The 15,151-nt window shown below is 41.2% G+C and overlaps 1 protein-coding gene across 1 annotated transcript in view; it reads left to right on the top strand.

The window, feature by feature from the left end:
• Window positions 1–15,151, top strand: part of DNAH6 (dynein axonemal heavy chain 6) — a 281,257-nt gene that overhangs the window by 172,142 nt on the left and 93,964 nt on the right. Inside the window, exons 46-51 of the mRNA XM_081596922.1 lie at window positions 2,309–2,540; window positions 6,284–6,436; window positions 7,893–8,033; window positions 11,251–11,493; window positions 12,786–12,953; window positions 13,636–13,871. Coding sequence (XP_081453048.1) covers window positions 2,309–2,540; window positions 6,284–6,436; window positions 7,893–8,033; window positions 11,251–11,493; window positions 12,786–12,953; window positions 13,636–13,871 — 1,173 coding nt within the window. The remainder of the gene's footprint in view (window positions 1–2,308; window positions 2,541–6,283; window positions 6,437–7,892; window positions 8,034–11,250; window positions 11,494–12,785; window positions 12,954–13,635; window positions 13,872–15,151) is intronic.

Here is a 15,151-nt window from a genome sequence, read left to right on the forward strand (position 1 = left end):
ATTCTTGCCTAGAGAATCCCATGGACAAAGGAGCTTAGCAAGCTATAGTCCAATCTGAGATTTTCAATGATAATTTTTCAAAGAAATTTTTTACATTTGCAACTTCTTCTTAAGGAGAGTTTACTGACATTACATTACCTTTTAAAATATTTATTTATTTCATTTATCTGCTCTGTCGGGTCATAGTTATGGTTTGTGGGCTCTCTTGTTGTGTACAGGGTTAGTTGCTCCTCAGCCTGTGGGATCTTAGTTCCCCCACCAGGGATCAAACCTGTGTCCCCTGCATTGCAAGGCAGATTCTCAACCACTGGACCACCAGGGAAGTCCCTACATTTTTATCTTAACAGCAGTGACTTGACTTTCATACAAACTGCTCACTTTTATACTGACGTCCTTTCCCCTTTCTTGAGTGTTTGAATTTTATTCATGCTTCTCTATGTACCTCAAGGAACCTTTTAGGAGAGGTTTGCAGATGGTCTATTCTCTGAGAAATAACATGATGGTTTTCCCTCTTAACTGCTGTGGAATGGCATCTTGTAAAAGAGATGCTTGAGGGCAGCCTATAATTATTTGACCCCTTAGGAGTAATCTAGTATCTATTTTTTAGATCCTCACACATTTTTAGTTATGTCTAAAATGTAGATTTCTATTTCATATATTGATTCATGTATGCGTGCTAAGTTGAAAGTGTTACTCACTCAGTCATGGTGGACTCTTTACTATCCTGTGGACTGTAGCCTGCCAGGCTCCTCTGTCCATGGGATTCTTCAGGCAAGAATACTGGAATGGGTAGCCATTCCCTTCTCTAGGGGATCTTCCCAACCCAGGGATCAAACTCGGATCTTTTGCATTGCAGACAGATTCTTTACAGTCTGAGCCACCAGGGAAACCCCCTTGGGAGTGGTCTATTATATCTACTTTTTAGATGCTCTCAAAATTATGTCTAATATAGATATATAGATTTATATTTCATGTATGCATGCATACATCCATTCACCTACAAACACAGAGTTTATTTTATGTTTATATCTCTCTTAGAAAACATGTGTTTTGCTTCTCTTCTCTGGCTTTCTTTCCTTACCCTCAGTAACTTCCTCAGATCAATGAGTTCAACTCTGGGGTTTTTTTATTTTATTTCAACTCTATCCTTTCATTTCTACAATTCCTATAGTGTGGTCTCTGTGATTCCATTTGTTTCTCCTAGATTTGTCGTCCTTATATTCCATTTTCTCTCGTCATTTTTAATATCTTTATCTTTTTTTATTTGAGTTCTGGGTAAATGCCTTGAGTTTGTCTTCTACTCCACCCATTCAGTTTTTCACCATATTCTATTTTTAAGACCCATCTTCCACTGATGTTTTCACTTTGGTAGTCAGATTTTCCATCTTCAATCAGTTTTTCCTAAACTTGGATTTTTTCCCCCATTTCTGAGTGCTCACTCTAGTATCATGACGGCATTTTCTTTTTAATCTTTATTGTTAACATGGATCAGAAATTGTATATAGTAAATCCACTTCAGATTGTTCCTGTTGATCTTTTCTTGAGCTGCAGTCTCTTTTCTTATGTTCGGTGATTTTTCTGCTTGCTCATCCTTAGAAATAAAGATCTGCTTGCCAATATAATGATTAATGTAAGTCGTGACCTAAATCAGCCAGCACTCCTGGCAAGACCCTTCACACTTGAAAGAAGGCAGAAGAGATTTTCTTTTATTGGAATATAATTGCTTTACAATGTTGTGTTCATTTCTGCTGTACAATGAAAGGAATCAGCTATATGTATTCACATATCCTCTCCCTCTTGAACCTCCCTCCTACCCACCCCTCTAGGTCATCACAGAGCACCAAGCTGAGCTCCCTGTGCTATACAGCAGCTTCCCACTAGGTTATCTGTTTCACACATGGTAGTATATATATGTCAATCCTAATCTCCTAATTCATCCCACCCTCCCCTTCTCTGCCTTTGTCTACATGTCTGTTCTCTACATTTCTATTCCTGCCCTGCAAATGGGTTCTTCTGTACCATTTTTTTTTATTCCACATGTATGTATTTAATATAGTATATTTGTTTTTCTCAATTTTCATGACCAAGGTCAACAGCCTGTAGGAAATGGACGAGAGATGGCTATAAGGAAACCACCAGTGCTTTTCTCCCAACCATGGACCTCAGACATACCCTGTTCTTTCCTGTGGCCTTTGGCTGGGGAATAACCCTCCAGCAGCCACTAGCCTTCCACTCTGGGGCAGGCCCTCAGAGCAGAAGCCACATCTGTACCAAGTAACTAAACCTTTTTCTGCTTTGTCTCCCACAGGATCGCTCGCATGATTCGTCAGGAGAGAGGCAATGCCCTGCTGGTTGGAGTGGGAGGCACAGGAAAGCAGTCTCTTACAAGGCTCGCAGCTCATATATGTGGTTATAAATGTTTGCAGATTGAGTTGAGCCGGGGATATAATTATGACAGTTTTCATGAGGACCTGAGGAAGCTGTACAAACTGGCTGGTGTAGAAGACAGGAATATGGTTTTCCTCTTCACAGACACCCAGGTACATATTTAAGTAGCCAAAGAGCAAGAACAGGAAAGGGAAAGGCTACCCACTCCAGTATTCTGGTCTAGAGTCCAGTATTCTGGACTGTATAGCCCATGGGGTCACAAAGAGTTGGACATGACTGAGCGACTTTCACACAAAAACAAGAACAGGAAAAGGACACGTGTTATAATCGCATGTGCCCTTCGAATAGCTTGTATGAATGATGTAGTTTGGGGAATCTTTCCATCTAATAACAGAGTTCTTGGACCTTATAAAATACTGTTGTAATACATTTTTACTACTTTTAACAACTATTACTTCCACCTTTAAATTCTACATAAGAAAATGTAATCAGAGGTTAAGAGCATTAAGAAGGGACTTAACTCGGAGAGGAAGGACATAGACAGCAGAAGATAATAAATTATTTCTGTGGCGGTGAATACAAAAAAGTAATTCCCTAAGTGAAATCAGTTAGGGAGATATGCTTTACTCAAGAAAAGAAAAAATAATGGCTATATTTTAGTTAAATTAACTTTAAAGTTAAAGTAGGATTACATCCATGTCTACCACACCAATTTAACTGATTTTGAATTTATTCTCCAGTGAAGTGGCTCAACTGCTAAAGAATCCGCCTGCAATGTGGGAGACCTGGGTTTGATCCCTGGGTTGAGAAGATCCCCTGGAGAAGGGAAGGGCTACCCACTCCAGTATTCTGGCCTAAAGAATTCCATGGACTGTATAGTCCACGGGGTTACAAAGAATCAAACACGACTGAGCGACTTTCACTTCACTTCACTTCATTTTCTACATTGATTACACTTGGGTATTTTACTATTAGGGAAAATAAATAACTAATAAGGACCTACTGTACAGTACAGGGAACTCTACTCAATACTCTATAATGGCCTATATGGGAAAAGAAGCTAAAACAAGAGTAGATATAGGTATGTGTATAACTGATTCACTTTGTTTTACACCTGAAACTAACACAACATTGTAAATCAACTATACTCCAATAAAAAATGTTAATACATATATATAAATTTTTAATTAAAAAGTTTCTAAAACAGAAATCAGCCAAAGAATAAATGCTAAATCTGACACATAAATATTTTAACTTCATTTTAGTTTCAAAAACACTGTAAACATGACCAAGTATGATGACAAAATAGGAAAAATATTTTTAACATCTGTTACATACTGTGAGCTTATATCTGCATTTGTAAATATTTTTTACAAATGAGAATTGAATATGTGGCCACCACCAGCTTCCTGCCCTGGGACCTGGTAGCTGTACAGGGAGTCACTGCCGAGGACGTCAGTGACCCTTGCAACCTCTCTGAACCTTCTGCAGTGTTCACAGAGAGCACACAGTTGTTGATCCTGTGGACCCCAGTAGCCTGGGTGGAAGAGACATAACCTTCACATACCACATGCCCCCACGTTTGATGCCCTGCCTCACTAGACCTGGAGTCTAACACCCCAGTGTGCCCCAACCTACAGGTAAAAGTCTTCCCTTACCGATATCATCCCATGAAATCTGGAAGAAGTGACTGCTTCTTCGAATGCACTGACACTACTTAAGTCTACAGGGATCGCGAAGAATCAGGGCAATGTAACTCCACAGTAAACCTCCTATATCTGGCCCCAAGAAATGGAGATCCACAAGTTGGCCCACAAAGAATTCAAAATAATCGTTCTAAAGATTCTCTGAGAGTCGCAAGAGAACACAGATAAACAATTTCATGACATCAGGAAAATAATGCAAGAACAAAGTGACAGTGAGGGACATCACCAAGATGGCCATATAGCTCAGTCCCTACTTTGCTCCGCCTCACAAGAACAACTAACAATTATTCGTGGATGAGACATGGAGAAAGCCCTAGAACGTAGGGGTGAGGCTGAAGCATACCCCAGTGCCACAGAGACTGAGACAGACCATGTTAGAAGGATAAGAGGAGCAGTTACGCACTGACCACACTGCCCTACCCCCAGGCCATCACAGCACCACATTAGGAGGTCTCCCCCGAGCCTACCAGTCCCTCCAGTGGGAAAAAAGAGGCCAGGATGGACATCCCACTCCCCGGTGTTCTGGGCCACACCGGGATTTCACTCCAGTCTCGAATCACAGAGATGGTGACAGACTCTGCAGCACTTGACCCCTAGGAATCCAGTTGTGTTATAGAAGGCTTGAGGATATAATAGCCAGCACTCTGATCACGACAGACCAAGTTCTTACCCTCAGCACCCAAGCAGTGGTCCCAGCCAGCAGCTTTACTCATCTGCAGAGTCAGTCTGACCAAGGAGCTCAGCAGATGCAGATCTGCCTGATTCAAAATCCTCAAATGAAGCTCCTTGCCAGGCCTGGAGCCTGGTCAGGCCCCCCACTCACCCAGGCAGGGGAACTGAGTCACACCATGCTCACTGCTGAGTGTAGCTCTTGGCCCTTCCCAGCCAAAGAACCTGATCAGAACACCCGGAAAGCTGTGTAGCCCAGCAGTGCTTAGGAGAGTCTGGCAGGAAGAGCAGATCGTCCACACAGCAAAGCCAGTGACCCACTCAGCCAGGCAGGTTGGCTAGAGTCAAGACCACAGACATCCTTGTTGCACATGAAGCCAGTTATTCCACTCTGCCAGGACAGGAAAGCTAATTCCTAGCCCCACCTACTGCTAAGTATAGTGCCCAGTTCTGATAGCCTAGGAAACCTGATCAGAGAACCCAGGCAATCACAAAGTTCATCCTATAGCCTTGCTCATTCAAAACCAAGTCGGAAGTCCTGTCCAACTGTTCTCAGCCAGTAGCATCACCCATGACCTCAAAGCTCAGGCATTGTCCTCACCCCAAAATAGACACTGATAGCAAGTCCCACCTGCTCAGAGACGTTACCAGTTGACATGTCCAGAAACCCAAACTGACCTGACTGGCAAAGAACAATCTCTGCCAAAGTGAACCAGTAAAATCTGGAAGGGGACATCATTTACTCTTCTTATGGGATTTTATCTCATTCCTGGAAATGGCAGTCCACTCCAGTATTTCTGCCTGGAGAATCCCATGGCTAAAGGAGCCTGGCGGGCTACAGCCCATGGGGTCACAAAAAGTCAGACAGGACTGAGCCTCTAACACTTTCACTTTTCTTTTATTTGCAACATTCTCTTCTGTTGCTTCATTTGGCTAATTCTGTTTTTATTTCTATGCATTAAGTAGGTCATTCTCACTCATCATTGCTCTGTAAATAGTTGTAATTTTGGTGTGCCCCTGGGAGGAGGTGAGCTCAGAGTTATCCTACTTTAACATCTTGGCTACTTCCCAAGATTGTTGTAGTTGTTCAGTCGCCAAGTTGTGTTTGACTTTTGCAACCCCATGAACTGAAGCACGCCAGGCTTCCCTGTCCTTCACTCTCTCCTGGAGTTTACTCAGATTCATGCCCATCAAGTCAGTGGTGCCATCCAACCATCTCATTCTCTGTCGCCCCCTTCTCCTCCTGCCCTCAATCTTTCCCAGCATCACAGTCTTTTCCAATGAATCAGCTCTTTGCATCAGATGGCCAAACTGTTGGAGCTTCAGCATCAGTCCTTCCGGTGAATACTCAGGGTTGATTTCCTTTAGTATTGACTGGTTTGATCCCCCAAGGTTATCTTCTCTTAAAGATAAAATTAACTCAATGTGAATTTTAGATCATATATTTGCTTTATAATGTACAGGAAGTGAATGTAAAATGGTTGACTGAGTTATAATGACCACTCTACTTTCTTCTCCAGATTGTAGTGGAAGAGTTTCTAGAAGATATAAATAACATCCTGAACTCAGGTGAAGTGCCTAATTTATTTGAAAAGGATGAACTGGAGCAGGTTTTAGCAGCCACCAGACCAAGAGCAAAAGAAGTAGGAATTTCTGAGGGAAATAGAGATGAGGTAAGACATGTCAAAATGGTAATAAGATTTTGGAAAAGAAAAAGTTGTCTCAGCCTTTTTCCAGTCATCCACAAACCCTTTTAAGCAGTCCATGGATAGAATTTTTTCAATGTAATTTGTTTTTAATCCTATGTACTTTATTTCCTACATTTAAAGCATTGGTTCATGAGACTTCCAGAGATGGTTAGGGAAAGCACAAAACAGAATCCCTACTACCTACAGAGGGTCATAGTCCTGTCCAAACTGGAAAGCTTCTCTTATCTTTTTTAAATACAAGTTTATTTCACACACACCCCCAGTGCCCTGCCTGAGGAGTTCAGTGCTTTTGACTCCATGTCCTGTCAGCAAGAGGGCTTCCCAGGTGGCTCAGTGGTAAAGAATCCTCCTGACAATGCAGGAGACTCAGGTTCAATACCTGGGTCCATCGGGAAGATCCCCTAGAGAAGAAAATGGCAACCCACTGCAGTGTTCTTGCCTGGGAAACCCCATGGACAGAGAAGCTTGGTAGGCTACAGTCCATGGGGTCGCAAAAAAAGTTGCACACAACTTCACAACTAAACAACAACAGTAGCCTATCAGCAGAATTATGAAATGCATTTTCTTTCTCTCTCTCTCACACACACACACATGCACAAAACATAGTTGCGGTCCACTCTCATTTCTCCAACATTGTGCTGGATTCTCTAAGCCACTGTTTGTCTACCCCAGGTCTTTCTCTTCTTTCTGCATCTTACCTTTTTTGGCCACTCTGTCTCATATTATCTCTTCTCTGTCCTTTCATGAGAATTCCCTCCACTGCTAGGTCAGGACTTATGGACACAACTATTATAAGCAGAAGTGGCTTTAACATTGGGAGGGCTAAACAAAGGGATGCCACGCTGAGTTGGAATGATTATGAAATGACACTGTAGAAGTCAACAGTCAAGGACACTGCTGTGTCTGCCACAGTCATTCTGCTGAGCCAGGAAGCCTCTAACCCAGAATGCTACTGCTTCAGCTCCCAAGCCGTGTGTCCCCCACCATGTTGGGAGCAGCTGAAGTAAGGAGCCACATCCAGTGATAGTGACAACAGGTCCATGCCATTTCTTCTGGGCTCTGCACCTGCAAAAATACTTGCCCTGAACTATGTTTCTCTCTCCCAGTGGTCTACTTCAAAGCAAAACTTTGTATGAAAACACCTCTCCACTTTATTCAAGGGGTCTCTTAAATCCACTGATGAAGAGTACTCACATCACATCCCAAACCTAAATTGCAACAGAGTCTGAAAAATATCATTTAATCTTTCGAGTCTGCATGAGAAGAAGGGACTTGGAATGGGATGTTAAAACAATTCACACATCCACTCCACAAACTTTTTTTAAATTTGGTATTGGTAGAGTCAGATGCATTAGTCAACACTTATTTTCATCATGGGTTTAGCCTTATTCTAAATTGAAAGTATCTTTCCTTTTGTCAGGTGTTTCAGTATTTCATCAGCAGAGTCCGTCAGAAGCTGCACATTGTGCTCTGCATGAGCCCTGTTGGGGAGGCCTTCCGGTCCCGATGCCGGATGTTTCCATCCCTTGTGAACTGCTGCACCATTGACTGGTTTGTCCAGGTCAGTGACATCACAATATATCTCTTTGAGAAGTTGGACTTGCTTGACTTTAATTTTTTTTATTGAAGTGTAACCTAGATAGCATATTTAAAAGCAGAGACATTACTTTGCCAACAAAAGTCCGTCTAGTCAAGGCTATGGTTTTTCCAGTGGTCATGTATGGATGTGAGAGTTGGACGGTGAAGAAAGCTGAGCGCCGCAGAATTGATGCTTTTGAACTGTGGTGTTGGAGAAGACTCTTGAGAGTCCCTTGGACTGCAAGGAGATCCAATCAATCCATCCTAAAAGAGATCAATCCTGGGTGTTCATTGGAAGGTCTGATGTTGAAGCTGAAACTCCAATACTTTGGCCACCTCATGTGAAGGGTTGACTCATTGCAAAAGACCCTAATGCTGGGTAGGATTGGGGGCGGGAGGAGAAGGGATGAGATGGTTGGATGGCATCACCAACTCAATGAACATGGGTTTGGGTAGACTCCGGGAGCTGGTGATGGACAGGGAGGCCTGGCGTGCTGCAATTCATGGGTTCGCAGAGAGTCGGACACGACTGAGCGACTGAACTGAACTGAACTGAATTGATTTACAGTGTTTCAGGTGTATAGCAAAGTGATTCAGTTACATATATATTCAGTTATATATATGTGTACATATACTTATATACACATATATATATATATTTCGGATTATTTTCCATATAGATTATTACAAGATATTGAATACAATTCCCTGTGCTATACAGTAGGTCCTTGTTGTTTATCTGTTTTATATATGTGAAAGTGTTAGTTAGTCAGTGGTGTCCAACTCTACAACCCCATGGACGGTAGCCCACCAGGCTCCTTTGTCTATGCTATTCTCCAGGCAAGAACACTGGAGTGGGTAGCCATTCCCTTCTCCAGGAGATCTTCCCAACCCAGGGATTGAACCCCAGTCTCTTGCTTTGAGGGAAGATTCTCTACCATCTGAGCCACCTATATATAATTGTATGTATATGTTAATCCCAAATTCCCAATTTATCCCTGCCCCCACCTTTTCCCTTTGGTAACAACAAGTTTGTTTACTATGTCTGAGTCTGTTTCTGTTTTGTAAGTTCATTTGTGTCATTATTTTAGATTCCACATATAAGTGATATCATATGATATTTGTCTTTCTCTGTCCGACTTCACTTAGTATGATAATCTCTAGGTTTATCCATGTTGCTTTTAATTGGCAGTATTTCATTCTATTTTATGGCTGGTTAGTATTCCATTGTATATATGTACATATGTGTGTATATATATATGTATATCACATCTTCTTTATCCATTTATCTGTATATGGACAATTAGGTCACTTCCATGTCTTGGCTATTGTAAATAGTGCTGCTGTGAACATTGGGGGGCATGTATCTTTTCGAATTAGAGTTTTTTATCTTTTTCAGGTATATGTCTGAAGTTGCTTGATTTTAAAAAGGTAACACACTGTCCACTAAGAACTCAAGGGTACTTACATTAGCTTCAAAACTCACATGCAAGGGTTGACAATGACAATCATTGAACAAACGCAAATAGAATTTATAAAGAAGAGGAAACTATTAAATTTGTCAATGTAGATGTTATCAGTGGTCTTGACAAGAGTTATTTCAGTGGAGTGATGGGGGAGAAGGTTCAAGAGAGAAGAAGGAAGAGGAATCAGAGACAAATCTTTCAAGAAGTTTTGCCCCAAAGGAGTACCAAGAGATAGGTAATAGCCAGAGGAGTATGTGAGGCCAAGAGAGAAGTATTTTTAAGTGGGGCACACAAGCAACGCCCGTGTGCTGATGGAAATGATTCAGAAAACAGAATTATATTAATGGTGCAGCAGACAGAGTTAGACATTGCTGGACCAATGTGACTGAATAGGCAAGAAGGGATGGGATGGGGTTCCCAGTGAAGTGGCTGACCTGGGCAGGGAGCATGCACAACTCACCCCAGAGTATAAAATGCAGGTGGAGGGGAAGACAGGGTGACAGCTCACTGAAGTTCTATTTGCATTGCTTCTATTTTTTTAATGATGTGGGGAGCAAAGTCATGAGGAAGTGTTAGCAGTCTTAGGAAGTAACATAGGGTGTGAAATACTGAAGGGGATACAGAAGTGATGGGTGAAACAACACAGAAGTTTTTCTGAGCTGCACTAAGAACTCGAGCTAGTTGTGAATTGACAATTAGATCAGTTAGCATAGCTATGGGTTTTTCTCCAGCCATGCTAGCTGCACAATTGTAGACATGGAGTAACAGAGAGTTGCACTTGACTGATGTTCAGGTGAGCTCAAAGAGTTAGGAGAGGAGCAAATGAGTTGAGGTGAACAGGACAGTGATTATACCAAGTTCAAATTGTATAATAGGCAGAGTGAGGACATGAGATCCTTGTATGTGATTTTAGTTATGAAATTAAAAATAGCCACATTTATTCATTCAACCGAGACATTCATTCAACCAACCTACACAGCATATTAAAAAGCAGAGATATTATTTTGCCAACAAAGGTCTGTCTAGTCAAAGCTTTGGTGTTTCCAGTAGTCACATATGGATGTGAGAGTTGGACTATAAAGAAAGCTGAGTGCTGAAGAATTGATGCTTTTGAACTGTGGTATTGGAGAAGACTCTTGAGAGTCCCTTGGACTGCAAGGAGATCCAACCAGTCCATCCTAAAGGAAATTAGTCCTGAATATTCAGTGGAAGGACTGATGCTAAAGCTGAAGTTCCAATACTTTGGCCACCTGATTTGAAGAACTGACTCATTTGAAAAGACCCTGATGCTGGGAAAGATTGGAGGTGGGAGAAGAAGAGAATGACAGATGATGAGATTGTTGGATGGCATCACTGACTCAATGGACATGAGTTTGAGTAAGCTCTGGGAGGTGGTGATAAACAAAGATGCCTGGCATGCTGCAGTCCATGGCGTCACAAAGAGTTGGACACGACTGAGCGATTGAACTGACTAACTTATTCATTCAAGCAACAGTAGTTATCGGATAACTTCTATGTAGCAGACACTGTGCTAGGGTCAGCAAATGCAGACCCAGACCCCCGTCTAATGAACACAGCCATTCAGTTCATGAAACATCATGGACACAAGTAGGAGTTACAGTGAAGGGGGGCCAAGGTGAGGAAGAGTTGCAGAGAAATGCATTTTTCTTAATAGTTAAACCGTGCATTATGGAAATAAGCAACTGACTTTCCAAATCATATCTTTATTTACAGTGGCCCAGAGAAGCACTTCTTTCTGTATCAAAGACGTTTTTCTCAAATGTTGATGCTGTAAATGAAGAACTGAAAGAAAAGCTTTCCCTCATGTGTGTGAATGTCCACCTGAGTGTCTCCAATATGGCGGAACGCTATTACGCAGAGCTCCGGAGACGGTACTACACAACGCCCACCTCCTACTTGGAACTCATCAATCTCTACCTGTCTATGCTGACTGAAAAGAGGAAGCAGTTGGTTTCTGTAAGCTTAATATTATTAATTAAAAATTTTTTTTTGTTTTGCTTGGTCTCAAAACATTTACCAGAATGTGTGGAAGATCTGTGTGCCATCTTGCCTGTTGGACATCTCTCCATCCTAACATGCCCTTGACAACCTACAATGTAACCAAAAAGTATATTGTGCTGGTGGTTTAGAGGCCTTGCCCTTCCTTGATAGTTTGTCTTCTATCATTTACATAAGTGTCCTTGACTCAGGGATGTAATATGGACATTGTAACAGAATTAAAGTTAAAGCCCATATCTAGCCACCTCTGCAGTGTTTAGTAAGAAGGAAAACTTTTGGTTTAGTAATGGAGATGGGAGTTTGGTTGTCTTACCTGTCAGTGGTTCCCATTCAGAGCAGGGACTCTGGTGTCAGGCAGACCAGGTAGCACCTCTACTCTGACTCTTTCTTCCTGCCCAACTTTGAGCAGGTTTTGTAACTACTCCAGTCTTAGTACAAAATAAGGTTTTTAAAAATCGGTATCTACCTCTTGGATTGTTGTAGAATTTAAATAAGATACTGTTTGTGAAGTGCTTGGGATATGATCTGATACAAATGAGTGCTCAGAATAGTGACTGTCTACTACATCGTCATCATTGTAATCATCATTAAGCTATTAACATGACCTAAAATTTTCAACATTTTAAATAACAAAAATGGCATCATTTATCATTTAGATATTTTAAATGTTTTTCAGTGGTTATTAGCTGGTAAATGTATGCCTAGTAAAATAATGTGACAGATATTTTTGAAACCAGCCTATTTGAGCCACATTTTGTGTCTCATCCTCAAAAAAGTTATTCCCAGGTGCCTTCTTTACCAAGTACCACCCTTTGATCCTAGTCAAGGGTTTCCTACCCCTGCGGACACGTCAGCAACCAGAGATAAGTATCTGGGACACTGTCTCCAGTGGGCCTCAGCCCTGCTAGTCCATCCTAAGGAAACAAGCTCCCAGAGCTGTGAACTCCAGGAATTTCTATCTGAACTTGTCCCTCACTCATTCACCATGCTACCAAGCTACCACAGAGGCTAAAAATAATACAGTGTGATCCCTCAGTGATGCCCTACTCCTGTGGCCAGGGGCCAGGGATCCAAACCCACTGTGGTGAACTTCAGAGCCATGTGTTCCTGTACGTTCAGTGTTAAGTATTACAAACTGATTCACTAATTCTGCCAATGCAAAATTCTAGTACATAAATCAGATAGAGATACAAATAAACTCATAGTTTATTGTAATACTCAACATAATTGTTATTTTCTTTGTCGTTTAGGCACGTGAACGGGTGAAGAATGGTCTCACCAAGCTATTAGAAACAAATGTACTAGTAGATAAAATGAAATTAGATCTTTCAGCTTTAGAACCTGTCCTTTTAACAAAATCACAAGATGTTGAAGCCTTGATGGACAAATTGGCAGTGGATCAAGAAAATGCGGATCAGGTATGCAGCATCACCTGACAGTGGGTGAGGATGCTTTGACCACCAGCTGACCCCTTACATACAATAATAAAGAACTGGACTTTTCAGATATGTTATTAAATTTAATTTAAATATGTTGTTAAAACAATGAACTGTTAGATCAGTTTAGCCATGCTTTTAATCCTGGCTCTCTCCCTGAGAACGAGGAAATGCAATGAATGGGACAGAGAAAGTTGTAAAAAAAGTACAAGCTGCAAATATAAAGCATCCAATCTTCTCCCAAGAATGAATTAGTTATTCATTCTTATAACTCTGTCTCCATTATTTTATCATCATGGCATGAGAGGGACAAAGAATAGTTTAAAATGCAGTATACCTAATCTTCATTCATCATTGGTCTGATTCAAAGGGACAAATATAACTCACTATTATTCTCTTTGTTTTGTTTTTTTTACTTTTTAAGCTTTTTATTTTGTTTTGGGGTATAGCCAGTTAAGAAACAATGTTGTAATAGTTTCAGCCATACATATACATATATCCATTCTCCCCCAAACCCACGTCCCATTCAGGTTGCTACATAACATTGAACAGAGTTCCATGTGCTATACAATAGGTCCTTATTGGTTACTCATTATTCACTTTGCTTTTAAACATTGATATTCAAATACTGAGATCACTTGAGCAGTCATGTTTCAATGATTAGGTCCGTAGCATTGTGCAAGAAGATGAAGCAATAGCAAAAGTGAAAGCCGAAGAGACCCAAGCCATAGCTGACGATGCTCAGCGAGATCTTGAAGAAGCACTCCCTGCCCTCGATGCTGCTAACAAAGCATTGGATTCCTTAGATAAAGCGGATATATCTGAAATCAGAGTTTTCACAAAGCCCCCAGATATGGTCATGACCGTGATGGAAGCCATCTCCATTCTCTTGAATGCCAAGTGAGTGCCTCACAATCACCCAATAAAAAATGCTTAGTGGAATTTCTTTGCTTTTTTCCTTCATTCTCATTTATATGTTTTTATTCTTTTCTCCACCCTCTCATTGATTCCATCAGTCATCCAACAAATTGATTGGTACTTTAATAGTATTTTTTTAATTTATTTATTTTCATTTTGGCTACTTGGTCTTCAGTGCTACGTGGGCTTTCTCTAGTTGTGGTGAGCAGGGGCTGCTCTCCAGCTCAGTTATAGTATGCCGGCTGCTCATTGTGGTGGCTTCTCTTGATGCACAGCACAGGCTGTAGAACAGGCAGACTTCAGTAGTTGTGGTGCTCGACCTTAGCTGGCCCACGGCACATGGAATTTGCCCAGACCATGTCCCCTTCATTGGCAAGCAAATTTCCAACCACTGGACCACGAAGGAAGTCCCAGTAGTATTTTTTTTTAATTATAAGTGACACACAGATTGGACATCACTAAACACCTATCTTTATAGCTTCTTTAGATTATCTTTGATTTTCTCTCTTGCTTTGAAATAACAATAGTAATAGTAGCAGTAAAACAAAACTCATTTTGGGTGGAAATTAACATAAATGTCATTCTACAAATTTTGCAAGTCAGTTAGATACAAACAAAGTGAGTTTTTATAACTATAGCTCAACCAGTAAATGGGGCTTCCCTGGGGGCTCAGATAACCTGCAATGCAGGAGACCCGAGTTTGATCCCTGGGCCAGGAAGATCCCTTGGAGAAGTAAATGGCAACCTACTCCACTATACTTGGCTGGAGAATTCCATGGACAGAGGAGCCTGGTGGGCTACAGTCCATGGGGTCGCAAAGAGTCATACACAACTGAGCACCTAACACTTTCAACAAGTAAATAAGAACATTTTCGGAAACATCATTGTAAATATTAAAAAGAAAAAACAGGCTATACACACTATGAAAGTAAATAGCATAAATATATGCCTAGAAAACAAAAGTAGTAACTCATGGTGCTCTTAAAGCTTAGCAAAATGCTTTCAGTAAATTGTGTTGTATTTCCTTTATAATAGGAAGACTCAGAGCAAGTTAAACTAGTTATATAACTAATGACATAGACAGCTGACGTTGTTGTTGTTCAGTCACTAGGTAGTGTCCAGCTCTTTGCAACCCCATGGACTGCAGCATGCCAGGCTTCCACGTCCCTCAGTATCTCCCAGAGTTTGCTCAAACTCAAGTCCACTGAGTTGGTGATGCCAACCAACCATCTCATCCTGTCATCCCCTTCTCCTCTTGCTCT

Source organism: Giraffa tippelskirchi, chromosome 4 (assembly GCF_054371585.1).
Source record: "Giraffa tippelskirchi isolate mGirTip1 chromosome 4, T2T-mGirTip1v1.2.pri, whole genome shotgun sequence".
In the NCBI taxonomy this organism is placed as follows: Eukaryota; Metazoa; Chordata; class Mammalia; order Artiodactyla; family Giraffidae; genus Giraffa; species Giraffa tippelskirchi.